Source organism: Talpa europaea, assembly GCF_964194135.1.
Source record: "Talpa europaea genome assembly, chromosome: 15".
NCBI lineage: Eukaryota > Metazoa > Chordata > Mammalia > Eulipotyphla > Talpidae > Talpa > Talpa europaea.
The window spans coordinates 16756762-16775885 of NC_140083.1; the positions used below are offsets into that span (position 1 = coordinate 16756762).

At 43.7% G+C, this 19124-nt stretch overlaps 2 protein-coding genes across 2 annotated transcripts; one reads left to right on the forward strand and one right to left on the reverse strand.

Annotated features, from left to right (window-relative positions):
• Window positions 1-2429: 2429 nt before the first annotated feature.
• AMDHD1 (amidohydrolase domain containing 1) lies at window positions 2430-18343 on the reverse strand (the record flags this gene model as incomplete). The annotated part of the gene is made up of 9 exons (XM_084254558.1): window positions 2430-2517; window positions 3404-3564; window positions 4130-4223; window positions 6756-6880; window positions 9517-9742; window positions 9891-10168; window positions 12230-12294; window positions 14683-14789; window positions 18207-18343. 9 exons carry the CDS (start codon window positions 18341-18343, stop codon window positions 2430-2432), a joined length of 1281 nt encoding a protein of 426 aa, XP_084110684.1.
• Window positions 13850-14152, forward strand: LOC311184649 (NADH dehydrogenase [ubiquinone] 1 beta subcomplex subunit 3-like; the record flags this gene model as incomplete). The annotated part of the gene is made up of 1 exon (XM_084254837.1): window positions 13850-14152. One exon carries the CDS (start codon window positions 13850-13852, stop codon window positions 14150-14152), a length of 303 nt encoding a protein of 100 aa, XP_084110963.1.
• Window positions 18344-19124: the final 781 nt, after the last annotated feature.

Sequence of the window (19124 nt, forward strand, 5' to 3'; positions counted from 1 at the left end):
TGATGCCAAGGCTGGATAGCAGAGCAGAGGAGGGAAGGCATCTGGGTCTTCAACATCACTGAGTTGCAGGGTAAACATTCCTGAAGCCCACCTTTCTGAATGTCAATGCTGAACTGGTACATTTACTCATTCTTTAAGTTATTACAGTCAGATACTGGCACCTGTAGCTGTTAGCATCCTACCTAGCACTGTTCGTGCAGTGCTGTACCGGAGTAGGGTACAGCATATTACATACCGGAGTAGGGTACAGCATATTACATAATATCACATATTACATACCAATGCAATATGTGATCCTGTATTCAAAGGCTTTTCATCTAGTTGGGGACACAAGATAACAGCAACTGTACCAAGTTTGAGTCTGAGAGGAAGGCATAGTAACTACAGCACAACTGGGTCATCCGGGAGGTGATGAGCTGGGCCTGGAGTGATGGGAGTCAGAGAGAAGGGAGAAGGAGGTATAAGCTTATCCCAGGAAACCAATTCTATAATTGGTCAAGTCCTATCATTAAACAAATGGCGACCAAGATGACCCTGGTCCTTGCAATCACGTTACAGCCTTGACAGTGAGCCAAAGGATTCGACAATAGCAATGTGTAGGGTGGGAAGGTTGGGAGTAAGGAGAGCCAGGTCTTTAAGAGCACGGGAATTCATGCTAATGATGCAGTAGGGGATGCAAACCTCTACCAGCACAAACATCCCTGGGTGTCTAGGGCGCATGGAAGAGCTCGCTGTGGTGCAGTGGTTGTTGGAATCATCTGGGCATCTGCAGTAGCTTCAGCAGAACCACATGGAAAACATGTGGCTTCATGTTTCAGAATATCTTATATTAAGGGAGGCACATGCTCTTTCAAAGCCACAAGGCAAGATTTTCCTTAATATTGCGTCCCTGGATTGGCTGCTCAGTGTATTCTAAAGTGGTGTTACTGTGACTATCTGCAAGTTTGTGCAGCCATTCGTTGTTAACATGCAGGCTCCGATTCAGCAGGTCTGGGATGGGGCCAAGATCCCACGTTTCTCGCAGGCCCCCAGGAGATGCAAAGGTGCTAAGGCAATTCTGTGTGGCTCTCCTCTTCTGCTGTCATTACCCTCCAGGGTCAAGAAAACAGGATGGGCTTCACCTTCTTCAGCCATAGGTGCAAGGATCCAGGAGAGACCTAATACATTTTGTTGGCCTTTATAGCTCTCCCTTGCATCCCAAACTCCTCCGTGGGCTAGGTGATTAGTCATAAGAGAGAAATCACACACAGCAGCCACGTGCCTCACACACCCCTTCTTGGCAAAGACTCCTTCACCAGACTTATTGGGGACAGAGCTCCAGCCACCTCTGGCTTCTGCTGCCCCACACAATGTTACTCTTTCCCTCTCCACGAGGGAGCTGGTGACTGGGCTTTTACTGCATTCAGTTAAACCCTCTGGTTCAGACTCTATTAACCAGCGATGGGTGAGAATTTGGATAGCTAATGCCTACTTCTCAAGTCATTTCCTCATAAATAGGACAGTTAGCTAATGTAGTTCTAACCATGAAGATGATGAAGACATTTTCAAAGATTTCAAGTCAACTCAGATGGCTGCATGTAAATAAACACCCACTTTTTCTTTATGGATAAATCTATAATTTGTTCATTTCCTAAAATGTTCCAATAGACAACATTGCTGATCAGGTTTTTGAGCTGGAAGGAAACAATAGTAGATAAAATATTTATTGAGAGCTATATCATGTTTGTGACACATTTTGAAAGTGAAGAATCAAAAGCAATTTCCAAAAAAGTTGAATTCTTGGATTTCATGAACATGTACCCATTACAGAAGGCCAGCGCACCCATGTATAAAATGATGGGTCTTGGGAATTTGCTGTGAAGCTCTGTGTCGAGGGTAGTGAAGAAATTAGAAATAGAGGTTCACTCTTCCTCAGGGGATCCTGGGGTATTTGAAGGGCACTTAATAAGACAAACTATGTGGGAAAAGGAAAAACTACTTGTGTATTACAAAAGGTGACATTTTAGCTTAATCTGGGGCATAGTGCTTGAATTTCCCTCCCTCTCCCAATTTTCACTAAATATTGTTTAAAAAGCTAAAATTTGAAAAGCAGAAATAAATGGGAATTTCAAACCATCTCTACCTAATTGCCAATCTGCTTTTCCCCCAAAATGCATTTTTCTAATGCTCCATCATTTTAATCTTCAGAGTCTGTATCACATATCTTTGTGAAAAAACTTAATATTTGGAGATTATCATCACAATCAATTTATCTGTTTATGTGTTTAGGTACACATATTAAATTAAAACTCATTAATTCCTTGGGTTTTTCAAGTAGATTAACAAAACACTGAAATATATTTAAGCGACATCATTCTGATAAAATATTTTAACTTTAAGATAACTGTTTGGACTGCTTTTACACAGTGTTCTCTTTCCTTTAGGATGTATCATTTCTTATAGATGACTTTTCCTTTAGTTATAACATATTCAATTAATTCATGATGGCCTCCAAACTGGTAAATCAAGTGCTCCCATCTAGAAAGAAATCAAACATTATTTCAGTGCAAACAAGTCAAAATGATCATGTTGTCAACAAATGCTACAAATTTAAAATGTCAAGAAATTTAAAAACACATTCTCTAAAAATTCCTTCACATTGAGTTGTTGATATTTAGGCTTTTTAAAATATCACATAACTAGTCTATGATAAATTGAATATTATCTTAATGATATTATATAAGTAGTTGATCAAAAAGTATTTGATTCAATTAAGGGATGCATGAATGGAAAGTCAACATTATTTTTAACAGAGAGCAAGACCACAGTGTGTAGAATTATAGAGCCGCGCTTTCCTTCTTAAGAAGAAGGTCTGCACAAGGGCTATGATATCACACAGGTATCAAGGAACTACAGGATTTACAACCTTAAGATTCAGAATAGTAAGACCCAAACTGTCACACTGGAGACAGGTTGTAGCAGATTGTGAGTGACAAGAAACCAAAGGCAGGAAAACTGAAGCAAAGCTTTGGGGAACCAAAAGGAACAAGAAGCCAGGGAAGTAATGAATCAGAACCAAGGTGACAAACTGAAATTGGGAGCTGGGCGGCTCAGAGCAAACAGAAGTGAAAGCCAAGAAGAAAAACAAAACACATGCCAGAGGGCACAAGTCCAAGGTCCAGGTCGACAGAACGGAAACCTGGAGATCTATGAAAAATGTAAGACAAATGAAGACACCAGGAAACTTGATCTTCCCTGAAGATCTGAACCTGTAGGGTCCCTATTAAGGGAAATGGTGATGACAGAGGGGACTGGGGAGCTTCAAGTCTACACAGAGCCTGGCACTAATAATTAGGAAAAAAGGATTTGGAAGAAGTCTACTATTATAAAAGGCATAAGAGAGCTCAGCTGGGAGAACAGTTACCTGGATGAATTAATGATAATGAGATCACCCTGTTTGCCAACTTCCAAAGATCCATGCGTGTGAGATTTTCCCAATGCATAAGCTGCATTGATGGTGGCAGCGGCCAAGGCCTCCGGCATGGACATCCTCATGTTTACACAAGCCAGATGCATGACCATGGGCTAAGACAGGAAGAGAAAAGCATTGGAGGAAATAAAAAAAACGGCAGCTGTTACCTCGGACATTTTCAACACAGCAGAACAAATAAAGGAGGTTAAATGTGTAAGTGGAATTGGCTACACTGGGAGAGGAAAATTTATATTCTCATATAAAGGTTCTTATGCTTTGGAAAAGGTTCTTTTATTATAGATTCCTGTCCCCGCCAAGTGCATCTAATATTCATTTACAACTTTCCAACTTTTCAAGACCACTTACTATTAAGTTAAAGTCCTCATCCACCCCCACTTACTAAAACTTCCTTGAGCTTATTCTATTCCTCGAGAGGGGAAATAGATTATTGTAAAATTACAATACTCAAGGCTGAATCAGAAAACAATCTTCGCTGAGTCTGCAAGTGATTATTGACACAGAAATATCCAAGCATTCTATGGCTGACACCTTTTTCTCATTTTACAGGAAATGTTTTTAGCTCTTTGATTCATTTTAACAGTTAACTATTTTTTAATTATTGATACATTTGGTAGAAGCGAGATACTCTGCTCAGAAAGACACACTAAAAACAATTACCATTGAAAAGCAATAGGCATTGGGGTTGAAGTCACTGCCAAGAGCAACGATGACGCCTTCATCTAACATCTTCCTGGCTCGAGGCTGTTTCAGTCTAAGGGAGGAGAAAAAAGATGTCAGTCTGTGGAGCTGGAACTTTTACAGCATAGATGTTCAAGATGGAAGTGGACTTCAGATATCTAACCCCTTTGTGTTCTGGAAGAAGAAACAGAAACTATCTCCAGCCATTACAAGTGCCCTTCATTAGCCAGTCACTAAGTTCTAAGACTGCCCTGCCTACCCCTATGGCTAGAAAGTCCTATAGAGGCTGAAGATCACTGAAAAGACCTTTTCTTCTAATTATAATGTGATTATCCCAGTACCTACCCCTGCTACTGGCTGATTAATATTTTGCTTGAATGAATGTAGGAGCATATGACTACGTACTCTCTATCTGGCAATCAGAGGGATCTTTAGGAAAAACAAATTGGATTATGTCATTGTACTCTGAAAAACTCCCCAGTGGCTTCCCAGGGACTTTCTGTCTACACCCTGGTCTCAACTCAACAAAATGGTGCTCCTCATCTGCCCTCATCTCCTACTCTCCCCACTCCTAACTGCCCCCATCCTCCCACCCCCATGCCTCTCTGACCTTGGTCCAATCCAGCTGTTCTCAAACACACCCACTGCAGTCTGCCATCACACTCACCAGCCGTTTGTCCTGAACATTCTTCTCGATATCCCCCACTCCTTTCCCTAGATATAGCTTGTTCCCTCGCTTCCCCTAGGTCTTTGCTCAATCTCATAAATTAGTGAAGATGCAGCCATGATTGTTGCTAAGTAGTCCCAGTGGGTGACTGATAAATTGCAGACCTGTGGAAAATAGATCCTCAGCTAGGACGACATTTGAGAGCAGGTGGGTGAAAAAGAAGTTGCAGCGTAAGGAAAGAATAGAGCTTAAAATTTGTCTTTCAGTCATGCTGATAGCCTCTCCTCCCATTCCAGAACTGCTTAAGGTGGGGTTAGAGCTGCAAAGGTATTAAGAGAGCACTAGAAAAAGCAGGGGGCTGAACCCATCTTAGTGGCAATAGAAGATGGCAGCCCCATTGGCGTGGGGACAAAGTCCGGAGTTTTAATGCTACACTGCCCTTCAGACCACGAGACCAGATTCTTGCTCTGTCTTAAGGTATTTAAGGTGAGTTAAAGCATTCCTTTTTTTTTTTTTTTCTTTTAGGGGAGGGTATTTCTTGAGTGGCAGAAAATACTGATTGATAAATTTGATTGCTGACTATTGAGATTTACAAGAGAAGGAATGGATCAAATCAATCGACATTATACCTACTCTTTAAGAGAAGACTGATGACAGAAATACGTAATATTATACATTGTGTAGGTAAAATAATAATACTTTTGAAAAAAGCACCGAATATTCCTTGCTTCTCTTTTATAAAAGTTACTTGAAGCCTGACTTCAACCCCTACGGCAGAGTTTCTCAACACCGGCACACTTCGTATCTTGGGCTGAATAATTCTTTGTGTGTGGCTCTGTTCTCTGCATTGTAGGATCTCTGAAACCAAAGCAAACCCTAGAAATATGTCTGCAGAATTGAGGTGACAGAAGGGGAGAGAGGTTGGAGGTGGGAATGAAGAGGATGGCACCCAATTGTCTACATAAAAGGACTATGAGTGCTTTAGTATTCCAAGCAGTATAGGGGGAGGCATGAACCTACTCCCCTAAATCATATACAGTGCAGTAAACCAATGTTACCTCAATAAAAAAATTTTAAATATTAAAATAAAAAAGCAGCATCTCAGGCTTCTCGCCTTTAGATGCTTACAGCACCCCCTAGTGTGACAATGAAAAATGTCTCCAGACATTGTCAAATGCCCAGTCGGGCACAAACTCACCCCAAGGTCAAAATCACTGTCCTAAGGCCATAACTTTGGGAACACCCCTGAAAACCACACACCCCAACCACACCGAGAGCACCTCCTCCTAAGAGAACAAACTGTCCCTGGAAGGCTGATCTCCCAGACCCCAGCCACCGGGGCTGTCATGGATATGGCACAACAGAAACGTCAGGAGACTGGGGTCTCATACTTGGTAGAATCAGAGCAATGGCAGTTCTAAAGCTGGTGTGAGTTCACCCACAGAGGGCACACAGCAACATTCCCGGGAGATTTTACAAAATATTAATTGTCTCCTCTCTCCTCCCACCCCCAGCATTTATGAGAATGCTGATACACAATTACAGTGCCCGCTCACACCCGCTTAGCAAACAGATCATTCAGATTCTGGATGCTGCTTGATATCTCCAACCTCCTCTGCATTTTTCTAAATTATAAATCCCATTTTATAATGCATACAGATTTTTTATTTGGAAAATGCCAAGAACTAGTAAAAAAGACAGCACCACCCTCCTCCAAATCCCACCACTCTGAGGCAATTAGGCCTAAGGCCCTTCCTCAGGGTAATTTTGACTTGTCTGTGAACAGCATCCCACAATTGGCCTCTTCCAGGAGGTAAGTTTTCTTGATCTGCATTTTAAGGGATTTATAAGGGCAATGAAACAATTTAGGCATCGTGGAAGTCTGGGTTCCTCACAGCTTGTACCCAGAGCTCTTGTGTGGAGTGGGAAGGATCTCACCTCAGCATGTAGGCAGTGGTGGGCAGAAGGACTGCAGAGCACCTGGCCGTTGCCATGGCAGCGATGCCCTCATCACTTACTTCCTCCAGGTGACTGATTGCCCGGGCTCCCAATTCAGCCCCCAGCTAAGCAAAATGGACAGAGAGAGAAAGTTCTAGCCAACGGTTATAAATCAATAAAGTGCCACAAAATAGTTTTCCTGCAAAAGCAAACAGCACTCCATTATAATGCATTCTTACCAGCTGCCTCTATAACCACATGCCGATGGATGATGAACGTAATGGGCATTTATTTGAAAATTAGCTAGTGTGCTATTTCCAAATCTATTTTTTAGCACAAATGCTCACTGAAATTCTTCAGACATTTGCTTAGAAAATTTTACGAATCTTATGAATAAAGCAAAATGTTGAGTGATATTGCTAATAAAATCAAATTAGTAGAACATCGTAAAAACAGAATGATGAAAGGTATAATGAAATACTATTGCACTCAGTGAAAATGTATCAGTTAAAGAAAGCAAACTTTTAAAATGTGGAATCATATGCACAATTGGAGAATCTCTACATGAGCTTGAATTCTCTCCAGATAAAAATCTTGGGCTGGATTGTTCAAAGAAAATGAAGAGAATAATACTCAAAACAGGCATTAATGTGGATCTCATCTTACCTTGACAAATTTTCTCACATGCACACACCCATGCACACACATACTCGAGGCTGAAAGACGGATGTGTTAAGCATGCCAAGGAATGCCAAGGAAATGAAAGTAGATTAAGGGGTGACATTACTCTGCAGCCCTGGGAGGCCACAATGCCCCCTTCCGGGTATGTAAGAGCTGGCCCCTCATCAGCAGCTCACTCAGGTCTAAGAGCAGTTTGAATTGAGACCCTGGGGAGTCTACTGCTCCCTAGGACAGTCTGTGCTCCCCTGAGGGAGTGCCTTTCTGACCTTGGGATCACCCTTTTCCAACTTGATTTGCTCATCCTGGGTATTGACCTCTATTGATTTAATTCACCAGTCACTCTCTATGACCAAAAGTATCTTGTTGACCACCCAGTTCACATCCATTCAGCAAATATTTGCTTTCTAAAGGCAATGTCTATGCCAGGTGCTGTGTTAGCCTCCAGGGATAGGATGTGTAAGACACGGTACAATCCTCAGTGTGTGTGTATATAGTCCAGCAGGGATCACAGCGGTAACTTTAACACAGGGAGGTAAGTATAGGGAGGGGTTATGCCCCATCCTTAGGGAGGTTTGGGAAGACGTCCCAAAGAAGCAGTTGCTAAGATGAAACAGAAAGTAGGCGGAGTTAGCCAGACAAAGGGGAGTGTGCATATTAGTGAAATAGCAGGTATGGAGACATAGGGTCTCAGGTGCGTTAAAATGATTTTGCGCCTGGATCATGGTAGAGAGGGTAGCTGAGGTATAAGGTGGAGGGGAGAGCGGGAGTAGAAAGAGAAGCAAGGGTTGGATCCTGGTGAGCCTATGTATATGGAGCTTGGCATTTGTCCTACATGTAATGGTCAACCTTTAAGTGGCTTAAAGCAATGGAGAAGAAGGATTAGATGCACTGAGGGAATGGATTAAAGGGAGGGAGTGAAGTGCAGGCAAGCTTGGAGGCCAGAATAGTTATTACAGGGATGCCGGTGAGAGCTGATGATAGTGTGAATTAGGCATTAGAGTGAAGAAAAGCGAATCTAGTGGTATTCAGGAGCTGAACTGGGAGGACTTGCCGGTTGGTAAAAATGTGATAGGTGATGGGGAAGGGGAGTCAAAAGGACATTCAGGTTGTTGATTAGACAGTAAATAAGTGGTGGAGTCATTTTCTGGGGCAGGACATACAGGACAAGAGTTGGAAGAATATCGAGAAATCAAGTTGCACATGTAGTTGAAACACGTGTGAAGGGCCTCCCTGGTGGCGCAAGGTGTTAAGCACCACACTGTGAAGCAATCCGAGGCCTCTGCAGCACAGGTTTGATCCCCGGCCCGCCAGGGAGCAACCCACATGGCGAAGTAGACCTCGCCCGCTGCTCCCCTCAGCAGTGTATTTCGGTTAGTCTGCCTGTTCTGTTCCCCACTCTGTCTCTGGTGAATTCTCTCACCTCCCAGACCTCTGGCCTGTGCCCCAGCTCTTATATGCATAAATAAATAAATCTTTAAAAAAAAAAAAAGAAACGTGTGAAATCTACATCTATATTTATGTCCCATGGACAGTTGCTTACTTAGCTCCAGGGTTTAGAGGAGAGACATCTAGAGGGATTTATCACTGGAGGGATTTTGTCTAGTTTTTCACTGCTAAGTTCTCAGTGCCTAGAACAGTGCCTGATACACAGTAGGCACTCAAAGATTTATTAAAATCATGAATAAATGAATCTGGGCAAGATATATAGTTTTGTGACTCTGGTGTGCTCCACTAAATTTAATCTGGATTCTGCCACAGAAAAATTCTAGAAGTTGCATGTGAAATTAATAGATTCTGCTAGTACAGTGTTGTGTGCCAACCAAAATAGGTGGTGGAATTTTAGTAAATGAGATCACAGTTACTTCTTTTTCTAATAGCATGAACAGGTGATCATAACATTAAATGTCCAAGAAAAAAAACCCACAAATTTTGAATAGGTCAGCAATTCCTAAACTCAAGCAGACCAGTCTGCACATCATTCAAAAAAATTTCTCCACTTACTGTCTTTTCAGAAGGCTGCTTCTACCTCTGACAAACTAAGTTTTCCACAGCACATGTATCAACAAAAGACCAAGGTTACCTCTGCAGCCTTCATCGGGTGGAGTTCATCCCCATGAAAATTAATTTGTAATCCTATATCTTTTCCACTCTGAAGAATCCTTCTGGTGGAATCCAGATCAAAGACGCCTTTCTCACAGAACACGTCTATGTTATCAACGTGTAGGTTCCCATTTCTGCTAAGTTCCTTCAGCTTTGGGAGGTGATTATTGACTATGTCATCAGCAGCTTCAGTGGCTGTTTTTCCTCTGAGGAAAGAAAATGAGATTACCGTGGGCAGACAATGTAAAAAAAACTGGAGAACGTTGCACGTGAAACCCCCTCCTAGGCGCCCCACCACCCCTTACTGGTTCTCACTCTCCCAAGTTAAACCGCTGTCCCAGAGGCTGAGATTACTTTGGCACTGAGTGAGCCCCGCAGTAAGTGGAGGAGATGCCAATGTCCAGCTCCCGCCGGGCTCGCTCAATCACCCGCAGCATCTTGAGCTCTGTCTCCAGGTTGAGGCCATATCCGCTCTTGCATTCCACCAGCGTGGTGCCCGCCCGCATCATGCACTGAAGCCGCTGCTGGAAGGAGCTGAACAGCTCCTCCTCCGAGGCCTGGCGGGTGCGCTCCACCGTGAAGTTGATCCCCCCGCCAGCCTGGTGAATATCCATGTACGTGGCTCCTGCTAACTGAACACACCATACACCCTCAGGCTGGGCCCCATGGGAGGCTATAGAACGCCCAGGGCCTGCCATTCTTCAAAGTGATCAGCAAAAGCTATGCCAGGAGGCACCAAGCAATCGGAAAGGATGCGCAAGTAGGCTGCCAAGGTCAAGAGGGGAGCTGAGGAGATGGGGTGTCCCCAGGAAAGGACTGGGGTGGCAGAAATGAGAGCTCCACTGGGAATTACTTGGGGTACCAGGGCAGCAACAATATACTAGCTGGTACAGAAGTATTTCAGTCTTTTCATGACCCAGTGTGCCCCAGGGTATACCAATGAAGTCTCAACATGCCTCAGCATCTAGGAGAAAGCAAAGTGCCTGCTACTCGGGATTCTACTGCAGTTATTCAGCCACTCAAGAGCCCCAGGGAAGGTTTCCATGCCTCAGGATTTGGCCGCTAGAGTTTAGGGCTGGAGTTTTGTCACTTAAGAGCCTGTCTCTGGGGTCGCACTGGCTCTGTCACTCCAAGCAGCAGCGAAAGGGTGCGAGATAAGAAGCCTCCCTGGTGAGGCTCCCTGCCGGACTCTTCAGGTGAGTTCTGCCACCGTGAGACATGATGACCTCAGCCAGCAACCCCTTCCCTGGCTCGGAGCTCACTTCCTATATTCACATAATGAAAGGCCTAGAGCAGACTGGACTGCAAATCTCCAAGGTTGCTTTTGGAGATTTAATTCTGTGATTTAATAAAGAAACCTGAAAAAACAACTCTAGTTTGTTGGGGAAGGCATGCAGTATGTGAAGAAAGTTTTTCTTTTTTCTGAGACAATCCATTTTAGTTGTTAGAATGTATACTTTTAAAAATACACCAAGAAAAGACATGGAAGAAACTTAAATACATATTATTAAGTAAAAGAAGTTAATATGAAAAGGCTACATACTGTTTGATTCCAACTATATGACATTTAGAAAAATCAAAGTTACAGAGACAGTAAAAAAAGATCAGTGGTTGCCAGGGGTTGGGGAAGGAAGGGGATAAATAGGCAGAGCACAGATTTTTCAGGGTAGTGAAACTATTTTGTGTGATACTATAATGTTGGATTCATGTCATGATACATATCTCCAGAAGCACAGAATACACAACACCAAGAGTGAACCCTAACATAAATTTGGACTCTGAGTGATACTGATGTGTCAGTAAAGATTCACCTCTTGTAACAAGTACATTAGTTAAATGTATTAGTTACATTTAATACATTAGTTGTGATTTTGATAATGGGACAGGCTGAGGGTGTGTGGGAGCACAGCTATCTGGGAAATCTATTTCCCACTCAATTTTGCTGTGAAATTAAAACTGCTTCAAAATTATTCAATCTATTAAAAACAAACAAACCGTGAAAATGACTCCTACCAGGGATTTGAAAGTTCACTGTGGTTAATTTGAAAGTTCACTGTGCCTGAATAGCCTAAATATCATGTTTCTTAAAAGTCTCATTTTTTTTTCTGGGATAAAAGAGAATACAAGAAGTCTTGTACTTACTTTGTATGTTTGATCAGTAAAATTTTTTCCAAGTTTGGCCCAAATGAACGGTGATTTTCAAACTGTTTCCTGGAGCCCCTTCAAAGGCTACCAGGGGTGGTAGAATGGAATGAGGAAAGGGGAAGAGGGAAAATCATCAAGCAAGGCAGCTCAGCTATGTTTTTTTTTTCAAATTAAGATAACATTGGTTTATATCATTGTTTGTGTTTTGAAGTATAAGATCCCCCTTCAGGTGTTTTAAAAGGTGGCTTCTACAATTAATTTTTTTAATTAATTGTAAAAAATATTTGGACAAATGTATTAGGACATGAATCCAATATTATATTTGAAAGGATTGTTAGCCCTATATGTTGTATGAAGATCTGGGACAGTAATTTATTTTCTATAATTTATTTTCTAATTTATTTTCTATAATCCAGACCAGTAAACATATCCACTAAAAAGAGATGCAGATATATATATTGCAAAGCCTGGTAGTGTATCAACTCCTTTGGAAAGTATTTGTCTATATTTGTGCTTTATTTGGATTGGCTGTCATTTATTGCAGTTACCTTCATAGCAAACTCGTGAACTCTTTCTCCAGCCCATACTGGATGTGTGTGTGCATCCACCAAACCTGTAATCAAGAAATCAAATCATTTTCAAAATTTAAAAAAAAAAAATAGAATGCTCTTTGACAGCAGACAGATTATACTAAACTGCTCTTGGGAAAGTATAACGGTGGTCATTCATCTTGGAGAAGCGTGGAGAAGGAAGACTTTGTCTGGTTCCCTGGATGGAGAAGAAATAAGATGCTTCTCTCCATGGCTGGTCTGGAAGGTTCCAATGGAGGAGAGGACAAAGTGATGAAAACATCCCTTAAAGAAATATAGCTCCTGGGCCTTCCCGGTGGCGCAGTGCTTGAGCGCTGGGTTGCGAAGCTGCCCGTGGCCTCTGCAGCGTCGGTTCGATCCCTGGCTGCTCCCCGGCCACCAGAGGAGGGTCCCACATGGCGCGCAGACCTCTCCTGCCACCCGCTGCTCCCCTCAGCAGTGTACTTCGGTCCTTCTGCCTGCTCTGCTCCCCTCTCTGGTCCTGGTGAATTCTCTTACCCTCCCGCGCTTCTGACTGTACCCAGTGCTTGTATAAATGAACAAACAAACAAATAAATAAATAAATACATGCCTCTTAAAAAAAAAAAAAGAAATATAGCTCCTCACAGGGGACTGAGGTGATGGTGCACGGGTACATTGGTGAAGGAAATTCTATGGGGAGTACACCTGAGGGGGTGGGGAGAAGCAAATATTGTTTAAAAATGAACAATGATGTAAAAAATAAAAAATAATTATAAAAAAAGAAATTAAAATGTACAGATAGTAAAATTGAAAAAAGAAATAAAGAAATATAGCTCCTTCCCCCAAGAGGTGCATGCTCATCAAATAAGCTTTTAAAGCAGGATGTCACAGGCCTCCCCGGTGGCACAGGGGTTAAAGTCTCAGTGCTATCAAGTTATTGCCAGCCACTATGGATCCCCGGCCAGGGAGCTGACCCACACAGAGCAGCAGACCTCTCCTGTCTCACCCACTGCTCCCATCAGCAGTGTATTTCAGTCAGTCCTCCTGTTCTGTTCCCCACTCTGTCTCTGGTGAATCCTCTCCCCCGCTGCACCTCTGGCCTACACCCCAGTTCTTGTATACATAAATAAATTTTTAAAAAGTTAAAGAAGGATGTCACATTATTAGTTGAGCACACCAAGGAATAATGAAGGTGTGAAAACAGAATAATATAATGCCTACCTTTAAATTTGAGAAAGGAAAATATGAAATCAGAAAGATGAATCTTCCTTCAAGGGAGAAATTGTTTTAATGAAAGAAAACGATAAAGCTATCACCTGGAACTTTTACTTATCTAGATACACCAATAAAGTGTATCTTCTGGTAATACTTAAAATACTTTATGGCTCATTAGTAATTCTGATTGGATTGAAATCAAGTCTGTCTTTAGGTTGCTTTCTGCTATATCTGCTCTTTTGCGTAAGGTTTTGCCCTGACTTATGAGCCAAAGGTGGAAGTTCTGTCAGAGATACACAGTCCACATTTAAATATATAAATCCATGACAACTTCTGTTTCCTGTTGGCTCTGGTTGGAGGGGTGAATATTGAATGTCCTGAGAGGTCAGATTGCCGTCAGACATGGCCCATGGACATGAACATGGCTATGGACAAGGCCATGGTAAAATGGAACTTCCAGGCTATAAACAATGGAAGATAGAAGGAACACCTTTAGAAATTATCCAGGAGAAGCTGGCTGCACAAGGGCTAAGGGATTCATGGGGCGGCAATGAGGCTTGGAGATTCATGGGTGGCTTTGCAAACAATGTTTCCTTTGCTGGTGCATTATTAAAAGGATTCAAATGGGGATTTGCTGCATTTGTGGTAGCTGTGGGAGCTGAATATTACCTGGAGTCCCAGAATAAAGAGAATCACTGCAAATAAAACAGAAGTAACGTAGTAGCTTCTTAATTCATAAAAATAAGATTTTTTAACTGTAACCTACTTACGAGTGTTTGTCCCTTAAAGAATACTAGTAAGATTTAATAAAGTAAGAAAAGGTAAAAAATAAATAAATAAATAAATAGATAGATATGTAAATCCCAGCCTCTCTGTGTAATATTTCTTTCAGATGATTATATGAAGCCATACAAAATCAATAGTGTATGAGGTGATGGTCAACAAACTGATTCTATTGTCAAAAACTAAAATAACATCCTACAATTTCTTGGATATTTCACCCCCAAACTTCAGTTTTGTAATCTGAAATGTGCAATGATGATCCTTACCTTACAGAGCAGGTATAAGAATTCAACATGAAAGCATGTTTGTAAAAGTCTGACTTTCAAGACCAATACATGATAGCTATTATTATATTTTAATGTTTTTATGAGACCCAATTTAAAACAAATAGCTACTGTCTCTCTTCACTATTATTTTATATTTCATGGTCTTATTGGAAAGGGTAATAATACCTGGCAAGATGCATTTCCCAGAACAGTCAATTCTTTCTTCAAAAGTTTCTTCAGCAAACTGTCTTTGGATAGCATCAGCAGGACCGATGGCCTTTATACACCCATCTCTGAAGAACATTCAAGAAATAATTACTGAAGTTTGGGGAAATACTATGAGAACTCTGACTAGTTATTTAAAATGTTATTGATGTCTTTTGATGAGTCGACATTTACTATAATTCCTTCTCAAACCTGTGTATTTGGAAAAGTGACTACATTTCAGGCTGAAAGTTAAATCTTTCGTAAAAGACTATGCTAATTGTTCCCCAAGAGCAACGTTTCCTTTCCCCACAGTACTAAAATCCAGATTACTACATTTAGCTTAGCTGGACATATGACCTCTTCCCCAAACCCCCAGAAGAAAGACTACATTTCTCAGTCTCCCACCAATTGAGCGGCCATGTGACTACATCTTAGCCAACAGGATTGTTTTCTCTGAGCCTCCCTGGTGGCGCAGGGGGGTTAAGCGCAGCGCTGTGAAGCTGTCAGCAGCCTCTGCAGCACTGGTTCGATCCCCGCCGGCCAGCAAGAATCCCACATGGCGCTACAGACCTCTCCTGTCTCGCCCGCTGCTCCCCTCAGCAGTGTATTTCAGTCAATCTGCCTGTTCTGTTCCCCACTCTGTCTCTGGTGAATCACCTCATGCTCCCGCGCATCTGGCCTGTACCCCGGCTCTTGTATAAATAAAATAAATCGCAAAAAAAAAAAAAAAGGATTGTTTTCTCTTCCTGTTTCCTACTGGCTGGAATGCAGGCACAGGACTGGAGAGGGCAACCATGTTGGATAACAGAGTGACCTTGAAAGGGTCACACACATAGGGCAAGATGGCAGGGGCCTGGGTCCACAGCTCTTGACAAAGAATATGGCCTTCCACTAACCCTGAATTTTCTACCTCTGGATTTCTGCATAGGAGAATAGATGTCTTATCTTCTTTCAAGCCCTGCTAATTTCAGTCTTTGTTACTCACTGCCAATTAGTGTTTCCAGAACTGAGAGTTGGGAAATGCATGAAAAGCAGGCGAGAAGATGTCAGAAACCGGACTGCAGTGATTTGGATGACCAGAGAGTAAGATGGGAAGTAGAAGCTAAGTGAAAAGGATAGATAGTATGACAGGAAAGAAATACAACCCTGAGAGTTATGGGGAAGGCAAATTTAGAAATTATACAGGAAATTCAGTTCTGAAATTTTGTTTAGTCACCTGACTCATACAAGTCTTCATCACCAACTGCTTTTATATGCAATTAAAGAATTTCAATTAGAGAATCTAGTGGTGAAAAGGACCAGCAGGAAATTGACCCTTTTAAATGGCAAAGGACAAAAAAGAGCTTTACCTAGAGTTTCTTTCTTCTAGCACAAGAATTGTGTCTCAATTGGAAAGGAACTGTATCTTAGCCAGGATCCATAGGCAAAAGATCTGAGAAGTTATTCCATGCAAAAAATTAATGACTGACACTGATTTAAGTGGGGTTATTTGTGTTATAACAAGATCAAATCTAAGAAATCAATTTTAACAGCCTCAATCTATGTCAGGAGAAATTTTTTCCTGACCCCACTAATTATCTGATTATCTGCTGCCTACCAGGATCTCATACATTGGTGAATCTGTACTTACTATGTTTGGATAAGGCTTATGTACAAAGACAATTATTTAAAATATCTAAAAGCATTCCTGCAACAGTGGTTTTTTAAGGTAGCCATTAAAAATTATAAAACTATGTATTAATAAGATTTTCAATATGTATTATTTAGTGGGGAAAAAACCCAGGTACAAAACAGTATACATGATAAGATTCCTTTTCTAAAATATGCATTTGTATGTAATTCCATCTGCATAGAAAATGCCCGAGGAGCTAAGCACCTAATTGTTGGTGTGAGATTACTGAATGGTGGGGTATGAATGACTTTTCTTCATTTTTCATATTTTCACACTTTTTCTACAATGAACATATGTCACACAGATACTTTTTTTTTTTTTAAAGAAAAAAGAGCAGGGACAGATTTGCTTTCTATTTACCCTCTATTCTGAAAAGTTTACAGAGAAAACTCCAGAATCTTCTTTAGATGCTATAGTATATTCATCATACACTACCTCTTTGTGTGGCTTTCAAGGTGCTTTGTGAATCTTTGGAATTGATACACAACCCATCTCAGTTATTAAAGCCTAAAAGCTGCTCTCATTTTGGAGATGGATAAAAATGACACTCTCTTACATCCCCCCCACCACACACATACACACACACACACACACACACACACACACACACTGTCAGGTGCCCCTCGAGTGCAGGGTTTTGTAAACCCAACTGCAGGCATTGCCCTGCTTTGCTATTATCATATTGTAGTATCATGATCTTTTCAGTGCATCTCAGGACCATGTAATAGACTCAGATCAAAACCCCACAGTTCCATCCAGGTAAGTCAACACCCTCCTCTTTATTTTCCTATTGTACCTGGCTTTCCTGTGAACAAAAGCTATAAAGTCATTGTCCTGGAATCCAAGACTTCATGTGGGAGGTATTAATTTTTATAGATACTGCTTTGGTTTCACACTCCCTAGAATTTTCTTATCTGTGTAAACAGTTGTGCGATTCTGCGAACTGATTTTAACCAAACACCAAGAATGTTTCCATCCCTCTATTAATCAAAAACAAACCAAGCTGGGTTCTTACACAACCTAAGCAGCCTGATCAGGGGTGAGACTGATTCATCTTGAGCAATCCCGGCGACATGGACTTTCCAATTCATACGGGCTTCCAACCCTCACCCCCACTCCAGGTCCGCCCTCCCAGACCTGGCCTGTTCTTTGGTCACGCTTAGCAGAAAGCCCAAAAAGATTTCATGAAAATGATTGGAAAGTCCTGTTTTTCCTGGTGGCTGCATCTACCTCCCTATCCCACCCCTAATCATCACCCTCTAAACGTTTTGGTCATCCAGCTTTGGTGTAGAAACTAAGGGAGCTGGAGAAAAGCTTTTTGAATATTCAGCTCTCAGAACTCCACCCACAGACTCAAAATCTCAGGGGATGGGGTGCAGAGAGTGAGGAGGTGGGTAGTGTAAGCGCTCGGGTTTTTTTTAAAAAGCATTTTTTTAAAAAAATCTCAGACATCCCCAGAGGCATTTCAGAAAACTAGAGAGCTCAACAATCCCTTGGGTTGTGCGACACCAATATTCCCCACAGGCGGTTCAGCTTGAGCGCGTTTGTTCACGGAATGGCGACACGAAGCAAACCTGCCAGCATCAGGTGCGTAAAAGGCAGGCCCGCCAGGGGCCTGCGGGCGGGAGCAGCTGAGGGGAACAGCGGCAGAGGCAGGAGAGGTCTGCCGCGCCGTGTGGGTAGCTCCCTGGCCGGCCGGGGACAGCAAATGCATTAAATTCCCTTTTCTGTACGTTTGTCACAAGCCTTTACCCGGTTCGCCTCCCAGCGCACGACTTCGAGACCCGACCCCCACCCCGGCGCCCCGCGCGCCCCGCGCGCCCCCACTTACGCGCCCACCACCAGGCTGGCGCCCTCCAGCACCGCCAGGCTGCGCAGCGCGCCCCGCGCCAGGAAGCGCTCCCCGCGGGCGCACACCAGCACCACCTGCCGCGCGTTCTCCAGCAGCAGGCGGTGGCCGCCGGCCATGGCGCGCGCGGGTCTCCGGGAGGCACCGCCTGGGCCCGGCGGGACGCGGAGGAGGGCGCCGGGCGCGGGCCGCGCCGCCGGGGAGGGCGGGCGGGGGGCGGGGGGCGGGGCTCGCAGGCGCCGCCCACACCCCCCCCGAGGGCGGGCACCTCCCCCCCACCCCCCATCGCCGGGGCTGGAAAGGTACCGACCCCCCAGAGTCCCAGCGCGGGGCGGCTAATAAACGTTCCATGGCGTCTCCTTTTGTGTGGCGTCCTGTCGCCGTTGTGGGGAAACATGGGGTACATGGGGGACACGGTCGTCCTTACTTTGCAGCTTGGCCACCCGGAGAGAGAACGGAGGGGTGTGGTGGTCGCCGGATGGGAGTCCCGGAGAGGCGGGGGTCCCCGGGAGGCGGGGGTCCCCGAGACGGGGGTCCGGGAGAGACGGGGGTCCCGGAGAGACGGAGGCCCCCGAAGGCGGGGGTCCCCGAGAGACGGGGGTCCCCGAGAAAAAGGAAGTCCCCGAGAGGCGGGTGTTCCTGAGAAAAGGAAATCTCCGAGAGACGGGGGTCCCCGAGAAAAGGAAGTCCCCGAGAGGCTGGGGTCCCCGGGAGGCGGGAGTCCCCGGGAGGCGGGGGTCCCCGAGAGGCGGGAGCGCTTGCAGGGGGCACAGGCGGCCGGGGGGGGGGGGGGGCTGCTGGACTGACCTCTGACCTGGGGCAGGGCCTGGCGGCCGGGACAGACCCCCTGGGGAACGGAGATGGGCGGACGCCCGAGGGCCAGTCCTGAGAAAGGACCGC